The sequence below is a fragment of the Vombatus ursinus genome, unplaced genomic scaffold, assembly GCF_900497805.2.
Source record: "Vombatus ursinus unplaced genomic scaffold, bare-nosed wombat genome assembly UNPS02014959.1, whole genome shotgun sequence".
In the NCBI taxonomy this organism is placed as follows: Eukaryota; Metazoa; Chordata; class Mammalia; order Diprotodontia; family Vombatidae; genus Vombatus; species Vombatus ursinus.
In genome coordinates, this window is record NW_020954737.1 from 2,071,695 (window position 1) to 2,097,193 (window position 25,499).

General features: G+C 39.7%; 1 protein-coding gene across 4 annotated transcripts in view; it reads left to right on the top strand.

Annotated features, from left to right (window-relative positions):
* The window catches only part of CD86 (CD86 molecule), a 162,944-nt gene extending 138,714 nt beyond the window's left edge, over positions 1 to 24,230 (top strand). For 3 of the 4 annotated variants that reach the window (XM_027845328.1, XM_027845326.1, XM_027845327.1), the window contains exons 2-8: positions 5,396 to 5,505; positions 6,265 to 6,314; positions 8,447 to 8,788; positions 10,765 to 11,076; positions 19,065 to 19,199; positions 23,514 to 23,559; positions 23,822 to 24,230. In XM_027845328.1, the coding sequence (XP_027701129.1) occupies positions 5,501 to 5,505; positions 6,265 to 6,314; positions 8,447 to 8,788; positions 10,765 to 11,076; positions 19,065 to 19,199; positions 23,514 to 23,559; positions 23,822 to 23,879 (948 nt within the window). In that variant the 5' untranslated portion in view covers positions 5,396 to 5,500 and the 3' untranslated portion in view covers positions 23,880 to 24,230. The remainder of the gene's footprint in view (positions 1 to 5,395; positions 5,506 to 6,264; positions 6,315 to 8,446; positions 8,789 to 10,764; positions 11,077 to 19,064; positions 19,200 to 23,513; positions 23,560 to 23,821) is intronic. The other variant, XM_027845330.1, reaches the window with a different exon arrangement.
* The last annotated feature ends 1,269 nt before the right edge of the window (positions 24,231 to 25,499 follow it).

Here is a 25,499-nt window from a genome sequence, read left to right on the forward strand (position 1 = left end):
TAAGTTTACACAAAACCTCTCACTCAGTATTCTTCCTGGAAGCTGCATTCTGCTCAAGGTAGCATTAGTTCCAGTCTCTTCCCCCATTCCATGCTGCCTGTCCTCTCTTGTTAAGATCACTAGGGCTGGGAAAATTCTCAACCCTCTCTCTTCACTGGGAGGTTGGGGAAAACCAACTGAATCACGGCTGAGGGGAGAACCCCTCAGAGGTTCTGCAGAGAGGTAACTGTAGAGCAAATTGTGAGGTATGGGGCCTAGAGTGGGAGAAGGCAAACACTACTAGGAATGGTAATCTCATGAGGCTGACTTCATTTCTCTCCCTCTCCCCTTCAATCATGATCTGGAGGAAAGCTGTTTCCTTTCTTTCCTTCTTCTTCTTCCACCCCGCCCCTCTCCCAGGCAGTCAGGGTTAACTGTTGCCTTAACACACAGCTAGTAAGTGTCTGAGGCCAAATGAGAATCCAGATCTTCCTGACTCCAGGTCATTTTAATGAAAATGAAGTGCTCTACCCACTGAACCGCCTAGCTGCCCCTTCTCTTCTTAACATTGCCTGGTATGTTTGTTGCTGCTTTGAAGTAGTGACAGTAGAAGCAGTTCTAAGCTGCAGAATCTTATGTAGCACCTTAAGGTTTACAAAATGCTTTGCAAATATTAACTCATTTGATTCTCAAAACAATCCTGGGAGGTCAGTACTATCATTATCTTCATTTAACAGATGAGGAAACTGAGGCAGACAGAGTTGAAGTGACTCACCCTGTGTGTTACTTTGGTCATCTAGCTAGTAAGGGTCTGAGGAAGTCTTCTGACTTCAGGTCCGGAGCTCTAGCACTAGGAAATGGAATTGGAGCTACAACTTTGCCAGTGACCAAGGGAACACAGGGAAGGTTATGCTTGGGTCAGAATTAGAAGTGAGGTGGAATAATCATCTGCCAACCTAACTGATTTCCCTCACTCTCAACCCCTTCCACCATCTTCAATTAGTGCATCATACCAATGTTATTATTGTTTGTCCTTCATTCTTGAAAGAGGACCAATGACCTGAGGAAGGTAATGTTTTCACTTGCAAGTGAATTGTATTTAAGTGAGGCAAGGCTGTGCAAAGTCACCAGCCTCACTCGGGCCTCCAGAGCCATCTGAGTTCAGTAGCAAGACCTAGATCAGGAATCTGGAGATGACCTTCAAACCAATATGCTTCATACCAATGCCCAAGTAATAGTCTCAATGCATAGGATTCACCAGGTTGCTTCCCTGCTTAAAAAGTGAAACAAAATAAACAAAAATACCCTTCTGGGGTTCTTCATTGCTTAATAAAGAAAATGAAGATTTCTAAATCTGACATTCAAGGCTTTCCACAATTTAGCTCCTACTTGCCTTTCCAAAAATATCTCTCAAAGTGTCCCTTTTGGCTATGCTCACCTTTAGTCAAAATGAATTCCATATTATCTCTCTAGTTCATCATGCCTCTATGACTTTGTCTGCCATCACACATGTGTAGAGCAGACTCCATTTTTCTGTCAAAATCTTTCTCTTCAAGGCCCCATCAGGTGCCACCTTTTCCATAAAGACTTCCCTGATCCTGCCAACTACAAGCAATCCCTCCTTTCATGAATCCTTCAGGCCCCTCAGATATTCTTTAGCTAATTATTTGTGGACACATTTTATCCCCAAAGTGGATTGTAACGGCATTGAGGGCAGGAAATACGTCTTTTCCCCCTTTCCTTTCTAAAAATTCTGACTTAATAAGTGCAAACAAAGGAAGTGAGCATTTCCACCTAGGAAATGGAATTGGAGTGATAACTTTGCCAGTGACCAAGAAAATACAGGGAAAATTTTGCTTGCATCAAGATTAGAAACAAGGCAGAATAATTATTCAACACCTCCCTCCATCCAATTTTTTTTTTACAAAGTGGATCACAAAAAGAAGATAGTATAAAATAGTGAATCTCTATTCCATACAGCTTGATTTTAAATATGCTAATATGTAATATATATATAATAAATTCAACATGATACTTTTAAAACCGTCCAGTTTGTGTAAGCTTCTTTTTGAACTTTCTCCTTTTCTTTTCTGTATTTTTTTACATTTAATTTTTATTTCACTTTTTTCTCAATGACACATAAACAAAAAATTTTAACATTCATTTTTAATGCAGATAGAAGCATAATGCAGAAGCAGACAGAAGCATACTTTTTTGTTTTTTTAATTTTTTCTTGTGGTTTTTCCCTTTTGTTCTGTTTCTTCTTTCACAACATGACTAATGTGGAAATATGTTTAACATGATTGCACATTATATATATATATATATATATAAATGTAACATATCAGATTACTTGCTGTCTTGGGAACAGGGGAGAGGAGGGAAAGGGAGGGAGAAAAATTTGGAACTCAAAATCGTATAAAAATGAATGTTGAAAACTATCTTTACATGTAATTAGAAAAAATAAAATATAATTTCCTATAAAAATCATGCACTTAAAAAAATTCTGAGTTCCATATTCTCTTTTCCTCCCATCTCTCCCCCTCCTTAAGAAGGCAAGCAATTTGATAGATTATACATGTGTAGTCATGCAAAACATTTCCATAGTAGCCATATCGCAAAACAACAACAAAGGCAGACCAAAAAACCCCAAGAATATTAAAGAAAGTTAAAAAGTATGCTTTGAAGTGCATTCGGAGTCCATTAGTTCTTTCTCTGGAGGTGGATAGCATTTTTCATCATAACTTTTTCAGAATTGTCTTAGATCATTGTATTGCTAAGAACAGCTAAGTTATTCACAGTTGATCATCATATAATATAGCTCTTACTGTGTAAAGTGTTCTGGTTCTGCTCATTTCACTTTGCATCAGTTTACGTGTCTTCCCAGATTTTTCTGAAAGCATCCTGTTCATCATTTTTTATAGCACAATAGTATTTCATCACAACCATATACCACAACTTGTTCAGTCATTCCCCAATTGACAGGCATCCCTTGGATTTCCAATTCTTTGTCACCACAAAAAAACTGCTAAAATATATCTGTACATATAGAACCTTCTACTTTTTTTTTTAATTTCTTTGGGGTATAGACCTTGTAGTGATATTGCTGAGTCAAAGGGTAGGCAGAGTTTTATAGTGGGCATTCTTTGGTATTTTTAAAAAGATGTTTTTATGTCTCTCTTTCTTTTTTGGTGGGGGGGGGGGAAGTAGGAAGACACCACCGTTGCTAGTTCCCCCTCCCAATTTCGAAAAGAGAAAAAATCCCTTGTAGCCAATAAGCATAGTCAAGGAAAACAAAGTCACACAAGGGTTAAGTCCAAACATACATGTCTTCCTCTCCCTTGAGTCCATCACCTCTCTGTCAGGAGGTAGACAATGTGCTTCATGGGTCCTTTGTGAACAGGGTTGTTCTTTACTATGATGAAAGTTAGGTCTTTCAAAGTTGTTTTTCTTTATCTTGTTATTGTTTAAACTATTTTCCTGTTTTTGTTCACTTCCCTCTATATCAGTTTATATATCTGGGATTCTCTGAAAACATCTTTTATTTTTTCTTAGGCTGAAACAAATGTTCCATCACACTCATATAGCACAATTTGTTTAGTCATTTCTTAACTGATGAATACCCTTCCCTTAATTTACTGTCTTTTCTTTTTTCTTTGTAATCACCCCTTCAGGATCGAACCTCCAAAGTTAAAATTTGTTTTGCTCATGACTAGAGAATGGAATAGAAAAAGGATGAGGGTCCTTTTTTTTATATCTGATGTACCTAGCATGGGGCCATGTATATAGTAGGCACTCAATAAATATTTGTTGAAACAAATATCTGGTCACCAGGTTTTTTTTTTTCTTTCATCTTCAAAGTGTCTGCCTTATCCTTCCATCCCTCTTCACTCCCCTGACTTCAGTTCTAGTCCAGGCCCTTGACCATATCAAACTTTGATCGTTTGAATAGTTTCCTACTCTGGGTTCCTCTCCTACTGTGGACAGTTGGATTTTTCATACTTTTTGAACAATGCTGTCATCTAGTCACTTTCTTCGCTCAAAAAGAAGTTCACTGACTCCTGTCCCATCTCTAAGGTTTAGGACTGATGATGTCTTTTAGTCTAACTCCTTCATTTTTGTTTTTGTTTTTGTTTTAAAGTTTAAGGATGGTCTTTATATTTTAAAAAAGTCTTTAGGACTACAAATTACAAAGGAAGCAGATCACTACAGTAGAAACCTATTAGATACGTAATATCTACATATGAAAACAACATACACTCCACTCACAAGACTATCAGTTATAATGCTCTTCCTTATAAGGCTATTATAGTTCTAAGTCCTTCATTTTGCAGATGACGAAATTGCAGCCCAGTGTGTCAAGTGATTTGCTCAATGTCACAATGTGAAGTAACAGAGTAAGGATTTAAACCCAAGTCCTCTGACTTCAAAATTCAATGATCTTTCCACTACCATCTGGTTTCCTTAGGAAATAAAATATAAATTCCTCTGCTAGATTGTCCAAGCCCTCCACTATAGAATCTCTTTTTTTTTACATCGGATGGATTTTCCATTGCTCCCCAAAACACACCTTCAACTTCCTTTGGGGTGGAGTTATTGGACTTGTGATTCATGTGTATGGAAATTGGCAACTACTCTGTACCCTAGTGTCTTAGAGGGTTGCCTGGGGGGTGGAGAAATTCAGTGACTTGTCTAGGGTCACACCCAATATGTATCAGAGGCAGGTCCTGAACCTATGGTTTTCTTCCTGAAATAAAATATCTTTTATTATTATCTCGCATCCCGGGCCAATTAGCTAACTTGCTGTTCTTATATATTTAGCGTCCTGTGGACTATTTTAAAGGAGAATAGAATCTCTACTTTTTTATGGTTCAATAAAAAGGTAAGGATGTAAGACCATCTTCTTCAAAGTCACTGGAAACATCTTTGGATCATGGGATTTTGTGTATCTCATCTTTTTCCCACATGATTTTGACTTTCTTGGTCAGGTCTTTATACTTTGAAAACTTTTTGCTCCATGAAGAATAAGATAATAATATTGTTGTTATTATAATTCTTTTTATTAGTATTGTTATATACTACATTACATATAATACATTAGTATTGTTATATTAGGCAGCTTGTTGGCATAGTCAATAGAACTATGGACTTGAAATTGGTAAGACCTGTATTCAAATCCTTCCTCAGAGACCTATTAGCTTTGTGACCCTGAGCAAGTCACTTAACCACTTTTAGCCTTAGTTTCCATGCCTGTAAAATGAAGACAATAATAGCACCTACCTCTTGTTGTTTTCAGAAAGATGAGATAATATATGTAAAGTACTCGGCAAATGTTAAAGTGCTGTATAAAATTATCTATTACAAGGATTATTTGATTACTTCGGCTTTAAGTGTATGTGATTTCATCTCTGAGCAGGTGTTCCTTCTGTGCTGAAGCAGAGAGCTCTTCATGGATTTCTATTGGCTGAAAAAATTCATTACTTGGTCTGAACCCAGTTAGATTGATCCTTGGATAAGCAACATGGAGTAAGTCCCCTTTCTAGACTCTCCTGATCTTTCCAGCTTGGTAGGACCCTCCAGCAATAGAGCTTTAAGCATCCAAAATCATCTCCATGCAATAATGAGGCATCAGAAAAGTACTTTATTCGAACAAGACTTAATAACAACGATAATGGAGAAACAGGGTAGTGGTGCCTCTGATACAGCTTAGCCTCATGAGTAGGAACAAGGCACTTGAACTCTAAACACCCTAAAAAACTCTAAGGTATAGGCAAGCTGCCAATCTGCAGTGGTGGAGGGAGTTTCTACACTGGGAATAATCTACATTGATGAAAAGGCAGTTTAAGATATTCCCCCAAGAAACAAAATGAAACCCTAATCATCATTATAGCTTAATAGACTGATATGTTGATAAAGACTCGAAGTTGGTGGACTTGGCTGGTATTGAGCATGAATTCCTTCAATAACATCACTGAAAAATAGTTGTTCAGTGTCCTCTTGAAGATTTAATAGCGATGGGAACTTTATTCCTCCCAAAGGCAGTCTTCATAATGGCTATGAGTTTATAATACTCTGTATGGCATTTTACTTGGTTCAGTCAAGTGAACTAAATAAGAAACTAATAAGCAGGTCGACTTTCTAAATATTAATCAGAATATCCTATCTTTGTCTCATTCCACTTTTGATCCAAAGGGCTCCAAGCATCCTGTTTTCATTTTTTTTATGTAGATGAAGATTCAATGTTTAATTTGTGACTAATTTTCATTTTCCTTTCCTTAATGACAGTAATATGATCTGGAAAATATTTTTTTTCCTGACGCTGCTCATGCTTCCAGGTAAGAACATGCTAACTTTCTAAGGTTTTTGGCGTCATTTCACTGACTCCTTCAAGTCTGGGTGTTATAAACATCCCCCTACTTGCCAAGACACAGACACTGACCTGAGGCAATTAAAAGAACCTTTAGTCTCAAAGCAACCTTTAATCTCACAGATTTCCCAATATAATTCCTGATTCAATCCAAAAGACATTTATAAAGTGCCTATGATGTTCCAGGCACTGAGTTTACAGACAAAAAAGGAACCATCTCTTTGCTGAAGGTGCTTATAATATACTGGAGAGATAGAACACATAAACAAGTAAGCCAACAAGTTAAATTTAAAATAATTTAATGGGGAAAGAATGCTGATACCTGGGGGTTGGGAATGGGGTGGGAGTGGGGATTAGGAAGGTCTCACACAGGAGGTGGAAACTGAGATGTGCTTTGAAGGAAGCCAGGGATCCCTCAAAAGGAAAGTGAGGTGGGGGAGAGTCTGTCAGATATGGGTGCAATGGTTTGGAAGTCAATTTTTAGAGTTAGAGGGTGTGAACATGAGTTTCCTACTGCTCCATCTTTCAAAGACTTGGCTTTGCACTGATGCACCATGGGGCTGGTGAAAAGAGCATAGATTTTTTGTAATCTCCACCTGTGCAGAAATGTGTTCTGGGCAGGTTCTGAGAGTCATGGACTGCAGTTACTCTTCTTAGTCGGGGGCAGGGGGGCGGGGAAGGCTGCAGGTGTCGCGTGTCCCCTCCCCCCATCAGTCAAAATTCTCTGTCCACTTCCCAACCTGTGAATACATTCTTTAGCTATTCAAGGACTTGTTGGTAGCACAACAGCTCTGGTTACCTGGCAGCTCCTTTCTGCCCCATCCTTGAGACTTGATTTTGACACAGTGGTGTCATTTAAGCCTTTGGCTTTGAACTCTACTCTGACTTTTCTAGATTCTGCCATTGCCCTTTCTCCCCATGCCTATTTCCTTCCTATTAGAGATGATAATTGTCGTTTCCTGGTGTGACCTTGGATTTGCACACCCTTCCATTTTCCCCCCTTAAAAATTTAAAAATAATTATGTGGTAATTGTAAACTTTATAATGTTTGATGTTTATTGTTATAAAAATAGGACAACTATATGCAGTCATTTAGGCTAAGTGGGCCTAATGCCCGTAAAATACACAGGCAAAGACAGACAAGGTTGTACTTTTCCACTGTCCTGATCTTTGTTAACCCTGGGTCAGGTGGTTAATGGTCAAAGCTCTGATTGGATAAAACTCCTGACACCTGCTGTGGTCTGAGTCATTCCCCTCCTGCTGCCTCAGATTGTCAACTCAGGCCCTTTCCTAGTTTCTGGTTGCAATAAAGAAATTCCCCCTACCCAGAACTAACCCAAGCCTGGTGGTTATAAATGACCCCGGAAACTTCTCTATCACATCTGGGTCTGTTTAGGAATACTCCCTTCTCCCGATCCGACATCGATTACTTGTTCTTGGTCAAACTCGTTTTAGGGTAAATAACTTTGATGCTTGAATCCCAATTTCTAACATGTTTCCTTCCTAACACACTCCCTCCTTCTTGTGCTGGGTGAGTTTCTTGCATCTCTAGGGCCTAACCTCATATCTGTTTATTTTGCCATACATGTATGTGGAGACTTTTTTTTGCCTGCATGCTTTGACAAATAGTAAAGTTCTTGTTTGTATCAGCTTTCCAAGTACCAATTTCCTATAAATTCCCCAAACCTAGCTCTTTGCTTTAACCAGATCCCTGAAGATAGTAAAGGAAATTACTATTAAGGTTCTGATTCCAATTCATAGCCTTCCCTCCTCCTGTGGCTGCCCCCTTTCTTAGGTCCTAAGATCTCTGTTATCAAGAACTGTGCTCAGGGTTGGTCAGGACATTCTCTGCAAAGACAGCTGGGCTGAGTGTGATATTAAGCAACCCCACACACCTGTGCCTGGCTCTCTGCTGACCCCACATGGGCTTTTTTTTTTTCCAGCGCAGCTCTACCTATGCTGCCATTTAAACCCTGGTGTACTAGTATAATTTACTTATACTGACACTGGTGAGGCAGGACTGTGTATTTCTTATGGATAAATGCAAGTGAGTTTTCTTTTTTCCTTTTTGTATATCTGCCTGTCTCTCCTCCAATTTAGGTGCTAATGCCACAAAGTCAGAGATTGTGGCTCTTTTCAATGAGACTGCAGACCTGCCCTGTGGTTTCAAGAATCCTCAAAATATCAGCCTGGAAGAACTAGTGACATTTTGGCAAGGTGCCAAAGATGATGTTCTGTATGAGCTATATCGTGGAAGAGAGAAGCAAACCCATGTTCATCCCAACTACATTGACCGCACCAAGTATAACCAAACCGCTTGGATTTTACATCTCCTGAATGTTCAGATTGTGGACCAGGGGGAATATACATGTTTTGTCCAACACCTTGGCCCCAGAGGATTAGTTATCATCCATCAATTGTCTTTTCAGCTGTCTGTCCTTGGTAAGTAGTCACTTATGGTTCTTGGGTGCTACCTGGTGAGGCTTATAAAAGCAAAGGCAAAGAAGAGAGATCTCTGGAAAGTCCACTGGAGGTGAATTCAGGGATTCAATTAAACCAAAAGCCCATGGTGTGTTTTACCATTTGATGTGCAAAATCACTGAGAATGTGTTTTTGGGAAATGAGCAGCCAAATGAACAAAAGCAGTTGTGGCTAGATGTAATTCACAGATAGTTAAACAAATCCCTGCTTTGGCCAATAGGACAATTCATAACACCTCAGTGTGGCATAATGCTTTTGGACCTCTTTGGAACCAGTATTTTCAGTCTTTTCACCCTTCCAGATATGTCACTGGAGCTCCTAGCAAGGTGCACAGTGGACTGATTAAAGACTTTCTTTCCACCCCTTGATGGAGGTCTGATTAGCCCCTTGTGATCCAAACTGATAGCAACAGAAAAGGCATCTCTCCTGGTCAGAAGTTACCCATCTATAACTGGGGGCAAAGCGATGATTTTTAAATAAGATCTCCTATTTGACACAGCTCTATGCAGCATAAGGGACATTATAAACATTTTAATGATCTCCAGGAAACAAAAGGTATTATAATCACCACCTTATAAGACTTTACAAGACTATAATTATAACCTTATAAGACTAAGCATTTAGAGCTGGAAGGGGGAACTATTAAGGGATAGAGTGCAGGGCCTGGAATCAGGACACTTACTAGCTGTGTGACCCTGGGCAAGTCATTTAACCCCATTTGCCTCAGTTTCTTCATCTATAAAATGAGCTGGAGAAGGAAATGGCAAACCACTTCAGTATCCCTGCCAAGAAAACCCCAAATAGGGTCACAAAGAGTAGGACCCAATTGAAAATGACTGAACAACAATTTGCAGCTGGAAGAAATCTTTGCAGAGGGGAAAGAGAGCATGGAAAGGAGGATTGACATGTTGATGGACCAGTTATTGCCAGTGGAAGACAGAGTCATTATCTATTGACTTATAGATGTAATCAATTTGACTTCTAGGGATAGAGGGGAGTGTGTGTGTGTGTGTGTGTGTGTGTGTGTGTGTGTGTGTGTGTGTGTGAGAGAGAGAAAGAAAGAGAGAGAGAGATGTCTTGAGGTTCTACATTTTGAATTAAGAAGGAGTTCCTGCAAATTAGTTGATGATTATAAGTGTAGAAATAATTTCTTTGAAAAGGGAAAAAGTGAACTTAGTGAGACTAGGAAGTGAGAATATTATGAGACCAGTGAAATGGAACCTGTAGTGTCCCAGGCAAATAGTTTTCCACAGACTAGAAAATAAGACTCCCGGAGTGGTACTATTTATCAGTATATTCATTTCCCCACAAAGATGTCACTTAAGTCTGTCCTTTATCTTATCATCTAGCCCTATGCTGTGTATGAGAAGCAATAGGAGGGATAGGGAGTCAACCTCAGAGTCAGGAAGATCTGGGTTCAAATCCTGTCTGTCTCCCCTCCCCCACCACTCTCCCACAGTTCTATAAGACTAGAAGTTGTATAATAGTTGCTGATCTGCATTCAGAGAGGGAGCTTTCTCACTGGGAGTTCCCAGTGCTGATGAAATCACATATCTGGACCTCTCCCCCACCAAAAAAAGTTTTTCGTACTTCCGTTCCTGAAAAGGACTGAGCAAAGAGGAGTTACTGGAATCCTAGGATCATAGTTTGAGAGGTAGAAGGGATCTTAGAGGTAATTTTACAAATGGCACAACTGAGGCCCAGGTCACATAGGTGGTAAGTAATAGAGTTAGGATTTGAATCCATGTCTTCTGACTCCCAATCCAGCACTGTTGTCATGAAAACATCGGTGATACATCCCAAGTTATCCTAAGAATCCCTATCCTCCCTTCTCTTTGGTCAGGGACGATTCTCTCCATCTTCCCCCCATCTCCCTACAGCTGCATCAAGGTTTGCAATGAAAGAAAAAAATGTTTATGTCTCAATTCTGTTTTTAGCACCTTTCAGTCAGCCTGAAATAACACGACTTGACAACAGGACTGCACAAATTGGAGACATACTGAATTTTTCCTGCTCTTCTAAACAAGGCTATCCAAAGCCTCAGGAGATTTACTGGATAGTAGAGGCTGAAAACTCAACCAGGTATTCTGGAGATATACATCTGTCCCAAGATGATACCAACCAGCTCTACAAAGTTACCACTGCCTTGTCTCTCCCCATTACTGATTCTACCATCTGGATTAACATCACCTGTTTGCTACAAACCCAGGGGCCGGTGAAACTCCTTACCTCCGAGACTCTGAACATACGTAAGGTTCCTTTTTATAGGTCTTATTCTTGATGGGTAGTAAACACAAACATTTAAGTTAAGATTATGGGTCTTAAATCCTGAAATAAATCGAAGCTGTGAGTTGAGGCATAAAATGTCTTCAATTGAGATAACAGGGTAGCAAACCTGTCACCCTGGGGGATGTCCCTTGAGTGCAGAGCACAATAGATTTCCCAATCAAGAGACCCATGAAAGGTTATTTATATTTTTAGGAGGGGAGGGGAAGGAGGTAATAGGAGGCAGCAAGGCCTGGTCATGAAACCCCAGTGGCCCTTGGCAATCTGGACAATGAAAAACATATCTTTCTGGATGTTTTGCCCTTCATGCCATGCATCCCAATGAAAGGGGGCAAGGACATTAGAAGCTGAAATCCAGCTTAAGCTAGGTTCCTTTACAAGGTAAAATCTCTGGGTGGGGGTACTCAGAATGTGGGGAGACTCAGGTCAACCTAATCAAGAGTAAATATTTAAGAGTAGGAATGTAAAGACATTATTGAAATTCTGACATTACTAGGATCATTAAGGGAATTAGTGGCAAGTAACATTTGGTATTAACAATTTTCTGTCATTATATTAACAATTACATTAACAATTTTCTGTCATGGGCAAAAAGCCAAGCTTATCAATAGTGAAAAAAACATCAGTACAAACAGTTCAACTCAGTTCATCTTAATAAATATTTATCAAGTACCTATGATGGGCTGGGGACTGAGGAATACAAAGCTGAGACAACATATAGTTCCTGACCTATACAAGCTTACAATTGAGTAAAATGGATGTGTTGAGCTTCAGATGGAAATTCAGGTTGAGATATCTATTCAACAGGCATTTGGAAATAAGGTTTTGGAGCTCTGGTTAAAAATATGGGGTGAAGATATAATTTGGGAGTCATCTGCATAGAGATGATCATTGAAGCCATAGGAGTGAATAAGATTGCCAATAGAGAATACTAAGGAAAACAAGAGTACCAAGGCACCAAGGGGTGCCTTGAGAGGCACCCACACTTAGGCTGTAGGAAAAGAAAGTGGGGGACAATCAGATAAGAAGAAGGAAAATCAGTAGATAACAATTCACAGAAACCAAGGAAAGAATGAGTTCTATATAAGGGAAGAAGGTGTAGTCAAACTTGTCAAATTTTCAGAAAAGTAAAAGAGGTTAAGGACTGAAAAACGGGGATTAGATTTTCAAGGCACCGAGGAGCGAGTAGGCAGTTAGGAACTGGGCATAGTAAGTGGAGACTTCAAAACTTTTTGGGTCTGTCTCAGACAAACATATTTTGATGGGGAAACAGTTTTATCTCTTCTGACTGATGTAGGCATCTAGTTTCCATCTAGACATTTTATTTTACTCTTAGGAAGGCCCCTAAACGAAGGGCATATGAGTCAGCTGAGTTCAATGATCCCGTTACCTTAACCTACTGAAGACAATTGAGTTCTGAACCAGTATGGGTTCAAGGAATACATGTCAATGGAGCTTTCTGTGCTATAATTTTGAGCACAAGTTATCTCAGCTTGAACCTGATCTGGCCTTTTGGGGTTTTGCTATTTGTATTTGAGGTGACTGGGACTTGGGTTAAACAATCCCAGCTGGATCCCTACTAGAATTCATTTATTTTTATGTTTCTTCATTAAACAAATATTAAGTGAGCTATGATATATAAGATACCGTGCTGGGCACTGAAATGATGGTCCTTATCATCAGAGACTTTATAATCAGTTTGGGAAAATCTACCATGCACACATGAAAAATTAAACAACTACCAAGACTCACAGCTATAGCTCTGAATTTATCTTCAGATCTCTGATCAATTTCTTAGGCTTTTTACCTTACCCAGAGTTTCTCCTGGTAACATCAGAATTTGGTTTACATCATTCCCTAAAAGGTCCCTCAAGTCCCACATAGGTACAAAACAGTTAACTAGCAGACTAACGAAATAGCTACTATAGAACAGATTTATTTAATTTGTCAGAAAACACAAAGAATATGTATTTGAGCTGATAAACAACTGTCCCTTATGTTGGGCCACACCTTTCCCAAGGATCTATATTGCCATTCTGATTTTTAATGCCATCTTGGGACTGGTGTTTCCTTCTCCCCAAGCCTCCATTCAGAGAAAGAACTTGGAAATCAAGCAACCTTCTTTCTGATAGGTCTCATCTTCTCTTGGGACTTATACAATCCACATAGTTCACAATACTAACAAAGTTACCAATAAGTCCAAGTTGTTTCTCTAAATCATTGCTGTCTGTAGTGCCAATTCCTTTACGTCTTCATCTAAGACTGGTTCCCTCTCTCTTTTGGTATTTTTGTCTGGCAAAGATTCCTTCTCTCTTTCCATTATCTTTGACTCTCCATATATGCACATATGTCTATTTCTCAGTCTAGTTGTTCATCTTCTGAAAGGGCTACATGGATGCTAATGTTTCTTTCCCAAACAATTAAATGCTTATTCATTCATTCACTCACTCATTTATTCATTCACTCATTCATTCATTCAAGTATTTCTCTGTTTAGCTTCTTTATGCTTTTTCTCTATGCTCATCATGATCTCTGAGTCCAACTCTCTTTCTAAAAGGCCAGGTCTAAGGGCATAGCTCAGGGATGTGAATGAATCAAGAATTTGAGTCATCACCAGAACAAAGGTGTCAATGACGACTCAGAACAACAGGAATTTGCATATTGTCTGGAAATCCATACGTTAGCAGGAGATATAAGAAGACTTATCAACTTACCCAACTCCTTTTGAAGAATGCCCATTAGCATCTACTACATGATAATTTTTTTTTTTCCAGACCAGGCTATGATTTATTTGGTGTAAGGACCTGCCAATGAGGAAACTAGGAATGCTGTATAGTACCTGCTATGCCTTTTATAGTCCTAGAGGTTTGCTTGGGGCTACATAGCCAATATGCATCAGAGATGGGAAATGGAGCTAGGTGTCCCTAGCTCTAAGTCTGACTCTCTCTCCACTTTAATCCATTGCCTGAACCCAATAATGCAAAATAGAGGCTGATGGAAAGTGTAGTTTTCCAAGCTGGAAAGAGGGACTAAAAGCACGATAACAAGTAGAAGCTATATAAGACAAGGATTTGGGAACACTAGAGGTCCATGAAGCAGAGAGAAAGTTCTGGGAGTGAGGCTAGTGCTACTGATCCATAGGTTTCCTTTTGTCTCTCCCCCACTGTGTGCTTCACTCCTTTATAGAAAACATTGGCTCATGATGTGATGAAGATCAGCTTATATTCATCTGGAGGAAACCAATTTTAAATGTACAGACAGTAAATAAACAAGATAGAAAGAGAGCAGGGAAGTCCTAAGGGTAAGCAAAGCCAGAAATGATGAGGTAGAGAAGGGGATATAAATGGAGAGAGATTAGAGTCACCAGGTCCCAATTTCATTTTTTTTCTTCTGATTTTTCTTTTCTTTTAAAATTTTTTCTTTTCTTTTTAGTTTTCAACATTTACTTCCACAAGATTTTGAGTTCCAAATTTTCATTCCATTTTGCCCCTCCCCCTATCCCAAGATGGCATGCATTTTGAATACCCCTTCCCCTAGTCTGCCCTCCCTGCTATCTCTCCCCCCTTCTCTTATCCCCTTCCCCTTCAATTTTCCTGTAGGGCAGGGTGGATTTCTGTACCCTATTTCCTGTATTTCTTATTTCCCTGTTGCATGTGAAAACATTTTTTTGAAGATGTGTTTTTAAAACTTTGGGTTCCAAATTGTCTCCCTCCCTCCCCACCCACCCTCATGGAAAAGGCAAGCAACTCAATATAGGTTATACATGTGCAATTATGCAGAACATTTCCATAGAAGTCATGTTGTGAAAAACTAACTCTATTTCCCCTAATCCTAACCCGCCCCCCATTTATTCTATTTTTTCCTTTGACCCTGTACCTCCTTAGAAGTGTTTGCTTCTGATTACCCCCTTTCCCAATCTGCCCTCCTCTCTATCATTCCCCTGCTCTCTTGTCCCCTTCTCCCCCCATTTTCCTGTAGGGTAAGACAGATTTCCGTACCCAATTGAGTGTATATGTTATTCCCTCCTTAAGTCAAATCCTATGAGAATAAGATTCACTCATTCCCTCTCACCTTCCCCTGTTTCCCCTACACTGTAAGAGCCTTTTTTTTCTGTTTTTTTTTGTGTGAGATAATTTACCCTGTTCTACCTCTCCCTTTCTCCTTCTCCCAGTATAATCCTCTCTTACCCCTTAATTTTATTCTCCAGATATTCTCTTCATCTTCAACTCACCCTGTGCCCTCTATCTATCTATCTATCTATCTATCTATCTATCTATCTATCTATCTATCCATATCTATATATATACATATATATACATATAATTTTTCCCTCCAACTACCCTAATGCTGACAAAGGTCTCTTTCCATGCAGAAATGTAAATGGTTCAACCTTAATAAGTCTCTTATGATTTCTCTTTGCTGTTTACCTCTTCATGTTCCACTTGAGTCTTGTATGGGAAAGTCAAATTTTCTATTCAGCTCTGGTTTTCTCATCAAGAATACTTGAAAGTCCTCTATTTTACAGAATCACCATTTTTTCCCCCTAAAGGATTATACTCAGTTTTGCTGGGTAGGTGATTCTTGGTTGTAATCCTATCTCTTTTGCCCTCTGGAATATTATATTCCATGCCCTCCGGTCCCTTAACGTGGAAGCCGTTAAATCTTGTGTTATCATGATTGTGTTTCCACAATACTTGAATTGTTTCTTTCTGGCTGCTTACAACATTTTCTCCTTGACCTGGGAACTCTGGAATTTGGCTACAATATTCATAGGAGTTTTCCTTTGGGGATCTCTTTCAGGAAGAGATCGGTAGATTCTTTCAATTTCTATTTTGCCCTCTGGTTCTAATATATCAGGGCAGTTTTCCTTGATCATTTCTTGAAAGATGATGTCTAGGCTCTTTTTTTGATCATGGCTTTCAGATAGTCCAATAATTTTTAAGTTCTCTCTCCTGGATCTATTTTCCGGGACAGTTGTTTTTCCAATGAGAGATTTCACATTGTTTTCTAATATTTCATTCTTTTGGATTTGTTTTATGGTGTGTTGATTTCTCATAAAGTCACTAGCTTCCAATTGCTCTATTCTAATTTTTAAGGAAGTATTTTCTTCAGTAATCTTTTGGACTTTTCCATTTTTGGAAAATCTTTTGGACCTTTTCCATTTGGCCAATTTTACTTTTTAGGGCATTCTTCTCCTCATTGGCTTTTTGGACCTCTTTTGCCATTTGGGTTAGGCTATTTTTTAAGGTGTTATTTTCTTCAGTATTTTTTTTTTGAGTCTCCTTTAGCAAGCTGTTGACTTGTTTTTCATGATTTTCTTGCATCACTCTCATTTCTCTTTCCAGTTTTTCCTCTTCTTCTCTTACTTGCTTCTCAAATCCCTTTTGAGCTCTTCCAAGGCCTGGGACTGACTCCTATTTTTCTTGGAGGCTTTGGATGTAGGAGCTTTGACTTTGTTGTCTTCTTCTGGTTGTATGTTTTGATCTTCTTTGTTACCAAAAAAAAGATTCTATGGTCTGACATTTCTTGTGAAGTTTGCTCATGATTCCAGCCAATTACTTGAGTTTTAAACTCTTTATTAAGGTAGATGTCTGCTTCCAATGTGGAGAATGTACTGTCCCAAGCTTCGGGAGTTTGTACAGCTGTTTTCAGAGATACTTCTAGGGACCTGTAAATTTTCAGTTTTTCCAAAGTCATATGATAAGGGGTGAGGTGTTTACTCCTTTCCTGGCCCATGCTCTGGTCTATGAATGACCACAAGCACTCTTTTCTGTCTTGGAACTGTGAGGAGAATTTCCTCTCTACCACCACTACAAGCTCCACTACGCCAGTGCTCCTCCTTGCCCCAGGACCACCACCCAGAACTGAGACCCAGATCCAAGCATGAGCAAAGCAAGAGATTCCTGTCTCAGCACTGGCAAAGAGATCCCTGCAATCCCCCTCTGATCAGCCACCTGATTCCCCCACAGTCTGTGGGCTGGAAGCTCAGGAAGCAGCCGCCACCCCAGGGCCACTCTTGGGAACTGGGGCTGAGACCTAGCTTCTCTCTCACCACAGAAACAGACTTTTCCCACTGACCTTCTAAGTTTTCTTTGGTGTTTGTGGGTTGAGAAGTCTGGAAACTGCCACAGCTGCCTGCAATTCAGTCCTGTGCGGCCTGCTCCAGGTTTGCTGTTGCCTGCGCACCCACACCAAACTGCGCTCCTCTCCCCGCCCGGCGCGATATACCTTTCTCATCAACCATCCAGGTTGTCTTGGGCTAGAAATTTGCTTCACTCTGTCTTTTTGTGGGTTCTGCTGCTTTAGAAATTGTGAAGAGCCATTTTTTATAGGTATTTGGAGGGCTTTGGGGGGAGAACTCAAGCAAGTCACAGCTTTCACTCTACCATCTTGGCTCCGCCTCCCCACCAGGTCCCAATTTCAATGATAATTTATGAAAAAGCAAAACTGTCCAGGAAGCTCTCTCTTTAAGTAGGTCAGCCAGCCAGACAAGGTTCCAGTTGCTCATGATAATGTTCAGTTCAGGCCAGCAGCAGCCTACCCTTGTAATTGACTGCCCATTGGCACTGGCAAACATCTACCCAGGCCTCTCTCCTCAGGGCTCCAAAATGCCCAGGCTTCCTCCCTTGACCCTAACTTCCACCTCCCACCATCCTTTATTTCCTGCTTCCAGCTGGGAAAAATTACACTCCTCCTCACCCCCTTTGTTGATAGGGACAATATTTAAATAACACTACAAGAAATATCTTAAGATGGTGTATGATAATTGCCAAATGAATTACTCTAATGAATGCTTAGGTATGTAGGGAGCACACAGATCACTGTGGCTTGGAGTGGTCCCTTTGTGTTCACCCTTTCTTATTGAAGAGGACTGATGACATCATGAGGATGATGTCTCAGCTTGCAAGTGAATTGGATTTAAGTGAGGCAGAGCTGCACAAAGTTATCAGTCTCACTCCTCCAGAGTTATCAAAGTCCAGTGGCAAAACAAAAGACAAGACAACTGGCTAGGGATGCAGTGGGTGACCTTGGCCTTTCTCCTTGGAGTGATCGAGGAAAGGCCTCATGGAGGAGATGTGCTTGAATCAGGTGCTAGAAAATTATAGGACTTATGTGGAGAGTATAAATGGGGTAGGGGGGAAGAAATCTTAGGTGAATGTAATGGTTTCAGAAAGGTACAAAGTGAGAAGGTGCCTGTTTGGAAGACAGTGAATGTACCAACCTGGTTGGAGGTGAAGGTTCATGTCAAAAAAAAAATGGAAGAAGGTATAGGGACCAGACTATGGTGACCTTATATGCCAGGACAAGGAGCTTAAAATTTAACTTGTAGACTAAAGGGAGCCATTACAGTTTTGGGGGGGGCAAAAGTGTGACATTTTGAAAGTATTTTAAGAGGATTAATTGTTCGGTAGCATATAGAGTGGGGTGGCACTAGAGACTGGGAGAACAGATTGGGGCTATTACAATAGTCCAGATCTGTGATTATAAAGGCATGAGCAAAGATGGTGGGAGAGGGAATAAAAATGGGGGGAGTGAATCTGGAGAGTCTTTAGGACTCAGTGACTGAATATGGGTATGAGGAGAGACAGGTGAAGGAGAGAAAGAAATCCAAAACAACTTGAGACTTTTGCAATCAAGTGGTGCATCTACTGTTAAAATGGATGCCATCATCATCTCTCCAAGTCTTAGGAGCTTACCTGTGCCCACACTTTCACATATGGCTGAAAGATGATCAAATCTATAAAAAAGTGAGGCAAGTCTTGCCCTGGCCTCGCTGACTGCTGCTGCTGCTGGGGCTATATGACAATGGGCCGTTGGACTTTTGGTTTTCGCTGTTTCTGACTCTCAAGCATGGAGGAAGCCCTGGGCAGATGAATACGAAGAGCAGCAGACCATAAAGGTTTTAGAATGACTTGGCTTACTGAAATTCTGTGATGGTTTCCTTGCACAGAGATGAAACCCTATGAAGAACCAGATAGCAACTTCATGATTCCTGGGCTAATAATAGCAGTTGTAACTGTGGTTCTGCTGATCATTCTCAGAGTGCCAAATTGGGGAAAATGTCCTCCCTGCTGTGGAAAAAGAGGTAAGTGATTCAGACCCATTCAACTCACAACTTGCCTATTTGCTTCTTTTCTCCTAGAATGTCGTACACTTCTTCAACACTCATCGTTCAGTTATGTTCAACTCCTCATGATCCCATTTGGGATTTTCTTGGTAAAGTTACTGAAGTGGTTTGCCGTTGTCTTCTCCAGCTCATTTTACAGATGAGGAAATTGAAGCAAACAGGGTTAAGTGACTTGCCCAGAGTCACACAACTAGTGTCTGAAGCCAGATTTGAACTCAGATCTTCCTACCTCAAGACCTAGTGCTCCATCCACTGAACCACTGATCTACATATCGCTTGGTAACTCATAGACCTCAAAACCAACAGATGAGTTCAGATAAATTTTTCCCACTGTTTTAGTATCCAACTAAATGGAACAGTTCTAATTTGAACATCTCAGGAGTACAAAATGTCTAATATAATATCTATAAGTGAATTGGATGTATTCCATGAGGCTCTAGAAGGAAGAATTGAATGCCAAGAGGTGGAAGTTGCAGGAAGGCAGATTTCCTCTCTATAAAAGCAAACATTTCCTAACAAATCTGGCTAAAAATGCAATAGAGTGCCTCATGAGATAATGAGCTGCCGGTTATTGGACGTTTTCCAATGGAAACTGATTGACTATCTTTTAATGATAATGTAGAATGGATTCTTGTACTAGGTAAGAAGTGGTCCAGATGACCTCTTACAGTTCTCCCAAGTGAAACATTTGATTATTCTAAGTGCTATATGAGTTCAGAAAGGGGAAGACAACATTAGATTAGAATAGTTTCCCTAACTATTTCATCAAAGAAGTAGAACATGGGCCAAAACTTGAATAGGATTTTTTTTTAATAAGCAAACACATCAGAGGGCTTAGGCAAATCAGGAGCCTCCATAGCAACTACTTCTTCTAGAAGCTAAATGACAGCAATGTTAGACTTTTAGCAATAACGCAAAGGGTGATTCTGCGGGTGGTTTAACTAACCCTGCCCAATACCATGGAATCCACTCAGTCTCTTCTTCCATCAGTTTGTGTAGGTGGGGAAAACAATGCAATTGGTTACAGAGTAGGCAGCATTATGGGGGTGGGGACGACATAAGTGCTTAAAAATTGGGAATGAGGGCTAGCAATAACCCCCTCCTTCCCTCTCGTGAGTTAGAAATGCTCATTGTTTGAGTCCACTTGCAAGATTAGAGACAGTGGACCAGACTTTTTGGATAACAAACCTGACATCCTTGAAAGATAGTTTGGTGGTATGAAGATGCTAGACCAGACTCCCTGGTGTCCACCTGCCTCCTTCAAGGGTAAGAGGTTTCCTTGACACAAGAATAGAACAGTGATTAATAAGAGAATTGGATTTCTAAACTTAACTCATTACATGACAGCTGAATTTCTGAACTCAGTTCAGAGACAAAGAAACATGACTTAGGCAGTTACAGGACAAGATCAATTAACTGTAAATATGATAAATTAAAGAAAAACACAGAATCGATCTGATTATTTCACAGACTTGTGGCACTTCACTAGGGTTTTCTAGCCATTAATGAACACTTTGGGAATAAGGTTGTGCAGCCTTCTGAAAATCTATCTCTACTCTCTAGCAAACATTTAATTATCTTTTCTTTTAAATTACTTTATTAAAAAGATAATCATTATACTAGTAATGTCTTAAGAAAGCAGTAAAGTCTTAAGTAAAGTCTTAAAGTAAAGTAAAGTCTTAAGAAAATGCCTTGCTTCAAATAAAAAACCACCAATAACACTAAAGATGAGCTTGACATGACTATCTTAATGAAGCTATGGGAGCCATCTCCAGTTGTCCTGATCTATATCTTGCCACTGGACCCAGATGTTTCCAGAGCAGAAAGTGAGACGGGTTACTTTGCACAGCCCTCCCTCACTTAAATCCAATTCACTTGCAATTCATGGCATCATCTTCCTGATGTCATGGTCCTCTTTGAGAATGAAGGACAAACAACAATGAAGCTATGTTGACTCCCAAGAATCACCACATGCTTTTCAAGTCTTACAAACCAAAAATTTAATGATATACTTTAGAAATTCACTAGGGATCAATGTCAAACTTGCCATTCTGTGTTTTGCTGAGTCCATACTCTTTCCCATTTAGAAAATCAGGACATTTATCCTTCTCTAGTCTTTGGGCAACTCTCCCATGCTCTATGATGACTAGGTTTGAAATCATACCAATGTCTTGAGTACCTTGTCATCTAATTAAAGGTGTTAGGCTGTTTCTTCACCAACCTTCACCAACTACTCTTTTTACATTATTGTTCTATGCTTTTCAGTTTAAAGATTCTTCCTGGGGGGAGCAAAAGCAAAATAGAAGTTAAATAAATCTGCTTTCTTTTATCTTGCAGTATCATGTCACTTCTCTGCTCTAAAACCATCAGTGACTCCGTATTGTCTCTAGTTCATATAGACTATTTGTGCCTTACCTGTGGTAAGCTCATATTGGTCTGATCAGCCATAGTTGGACACACTGTACCTCGACCCCAACATCGTGATGTTATTTCGATCCTCTTCAAGTATGAAAGACAACAACACATAGATTGTCTTGAGGATAAAAAGGAAATTCTTTAGCTTAGAATCTAAGGTCCTTCATAATCTGGCTCCAAGCTACCTTTCTATCCTTATCACATATTACTTTCTTCAATAGATTCTATCTTCCAGCAAAATTTTGCTACCAGCTATTCCTTGAGCTCTACATTCCATTTCCCATCTTCATGTGTTTGCACAAACCATCCTCTGTGCCTGAAATGTGTGCCCTTCACATTTCCACTTTTCAGATTCTTTACCTATCTTCAAAGATCAACTCAGTTGACACCCCTTTCATGAAGCTTTTCTTCCTTTCCCTTATGGAGAGTCAGCATTGTATGGTGGAAAGAAAAGTAGATTAGGAGAAATTATGTATACCTCAGATGTAGTCTGGATAGCAAGAACTCACAGACCACCAAGGTATAAATGACTGATAGGGACTACAGTTAGCTCTTTCTGAGGTATTCACATCTTAACAGGGCATGAAATCTGAAGCAAAAGGAGTGAATTTATAATTGTAGAATTTTTGACATCAATGAGATGGAATCATGGGGCAGCTAGGTGGCACAGTGGATAAAGCTATGGGCCTAGAATCAGGAAGACTCATCTTCTTGAGTTCAAATCTGGCCTCAGACATTTACTAGCTCTGTGACCCTGAACAAGTCACTTAACCCAGTTTGCCTCAGTTTCCTCATCTATATAAAGAGCCAGAAAAGAAAATGACAAATCACTCAAGTATCTTTGCCAAGAAAACTCCAAGTGGTGTCACAAAGAGTTGGATGCAACTGAAAAGTGCCTGAACAAGGGGCAGCTAGGTGGCACAGTGGATAGAGCACTGGCTCTAAAGTCAGGAGGACCTGAGTTCAAATCTAGCCTCAGACCAAACACTTGACACTTACTAGCTGTGTGACCCTGGGCAAGTCACTTAACCCTAATTGCCTAAAAAAAAAAAAGACTAAACAACAACAAAGATGGGATTATAGGACCATAGAACTAAAACTCAAAGGGACCTTAGAGGCCATTTAGTCCAGGGCCGTCATTTTGCAGAATAGGAAAATGAGGCCCAAGAAAGTTAAGTGACTGCTTCATTGCCCAAGATCACACAGGTAAGTAAATATAAGAGACAGATCATCTGACAAATTCCAGTTCTCTTTCCATTGTACCTCTTTCCTGTCCTCTTCTTTCTCCCCACCCTCCAATACCAAATCCTACAGCATATGTCTATTCCAACCACTGCTGAGGCTGACCCTGCTCCTCATTCCTGCTATAATTCATAAAATTTAGATCTGGAAGATATCTTAGAAATCATCTAATACAACCCTTAACTTTACAGCTGAGGAAAGTAAGTTCTAGAGAGGGGAAAACACCTTCCCAAGGTCCCACAGATAGTAGGGTAGCAACTCCAGGATCCACACCCAGTCCTTTTGCCTATAAATCTTATAGCATCATAGATTTAGAGCTCCTAGAAGGGAAAATCTAGTCTGACCCTCTCATTTTACAGATGAGAACATGAGGCCAAGAGAAATCAAAGACTTGTCCAGGGTCACACAGCTAATTAGTGAATGTCTGAGATAGGATTTGGCCTTAGTTCTTCCTAATTCCAAGTCCAGTACTTTATCCATCCATGTCCATGCTACTGCTGTTCCTATACTCTCATCACCTGTCCACTTCTACAGTCGTTGAAAGCTGTGTTGCCCTCTTTTGGTTTTCCCATAGTGAGTTTCTTTTCTAAAGCTGTGATTTGTGTCTTCTTCCAGAAGCTACCAGGGTGAACACAGAAGATACTGATCATCCCAAAGAAAAGTGAGTGCTCTGACCACATAGCAAGAATCACAAAACACAAATAGCTGAGAAGGAGGAATAGGAGTTTGGAGGACAGATAGGCCTAAGAAATGGCCTATTTCCATCTTGTCCTTCCTCCTCCTTTATCACCTCTTGCATTCCCTATTTCTCCATGTCATCTCCTCCACCTTCCCCTATACCTCTGGCCCCATCCCTGAGGACTTAAAAGAAAGAAAATAGCTTAGGCATGATCCTCATCCCACTCTTACTTTCATTTTCCCAGAGATGAAACTTTGGAACCAGTGAACCATCAAATGTGTGAAAAGAGAGAAGACAGATGATGCAGTGTGTCCACAACCACTGGAAGAGATTCTAAGAAGTTAAAAGGACTAGTTCAGGGCAGTGGAGTTGGAGAGACTTGCCCTAAAATGAAAACTTGTCTGGGAGAGTCTTGATTAAAAGGAGTCACCCAATAGAAAACTGAGTCAAATTTGTGAGAATACAAGCCATTCCCCAATTGATAAATGCTCAAAGGATATGAGCAGGCAGTTTTCAGATGAAGAAATCAAAGACATCTATAGACATATGAAGAAGTGATCTAAATCACCTTTGATTAGGGAAATGTAAATTAAAACAACTCTAAGGTACTACCTCATACTTATCAGATTGGCTAATATGACAAAAAAAAGGAAAACAATAAATGTTGGAGAGGATGTGGGGAAATTGGGACACTGATGCACTGTTGATGGAGTTGTGAACTGATCCAACCATTCTGGAGAGCAATTTGAAACTATGCCCAAAGAGCAACCAAATTGTATATACCTTTGATCCAGCAATACCACAACTAGGTCTGTATTCCAAAGAGATTGTAAAAAAGGGAAAAAGACCCATATGTAAAAAAATATTTATAACAGCTCTATTTGTGATGGCAAAATATTGGAAATTGAGGGGATGCCCATCAATTGGGGAATGGCTGAACAAGTTGTGGTATGTGAATGTAATGGGACACTATTATTTCATAAGAAATGATGAACAAACAGACTTCAGAAAAACCTGGAAAGACTTGTACAAACTGGTGCAAAGTGAAATGAGCAGAATCAGGAAAACATGGCACAGTATCTACAACATCATGTGATGATCAGCTATGAATGACTCAGCTCTCCTCAGCAACACAATAATCCAAGACAAGTACAAAGGACTTGGGAAGGAAAATGTTATTCATATTCAAATACAGAACTGATGGATTCTGAATACAGAACAAAGCATATTTTTTTACTTACTTTATTCTTTGTTATGGTTTTTTTCCCCTTTTCATCTGCTTCTCCTTCCACAACTGTAACTAATATAGAAATGTGTTTTACATGATACCACATAGACAAACTATATCAAACTGCCTACCATTTTCAGAAGAAGGCAGGGGAGGGAGGAAAGGAGAAAAATTTGGAACTCAAAATCTTATAAAAATGAATGCTAAAAATGTTCTTAATATGTAATTGTGGGGAAAAATGAAACACCATTTAAAGCAAAAAAAAAAAATAAAAAAATTGACCATCAATTTATTGATTTCTGGCTAATCTAATTAATAAATTGATTATTAATTACCCAGAAAAAGGAATTAACCATTCAAGGTTGAAATCAATAACTCACCCTTTGTCACCAATGAGTTTCCCTCTCCATGTATTTTGCCAATATTATTTATATTTCCCTATGCTTCTTTGAAAGATAATATTGTTGTTACTAAGTAATTGGGGGACTCAAGGCTATGTCTAAGTATTTCAGGAGGCCTCTGTTCTGCCAGTTTTCCTACTAACATCTCTACCAGAAGACCCAGAGACACAGTTCTCCCCAAGTAGTGATCATAAGTTCCCTGTGAACCCATAGCCAAACACATCTAATAACTGATTCCAATTCTTAGCAGAAAATATGAAAGAGTGTTCAGGACCAACAGTAATTGAGTAAGG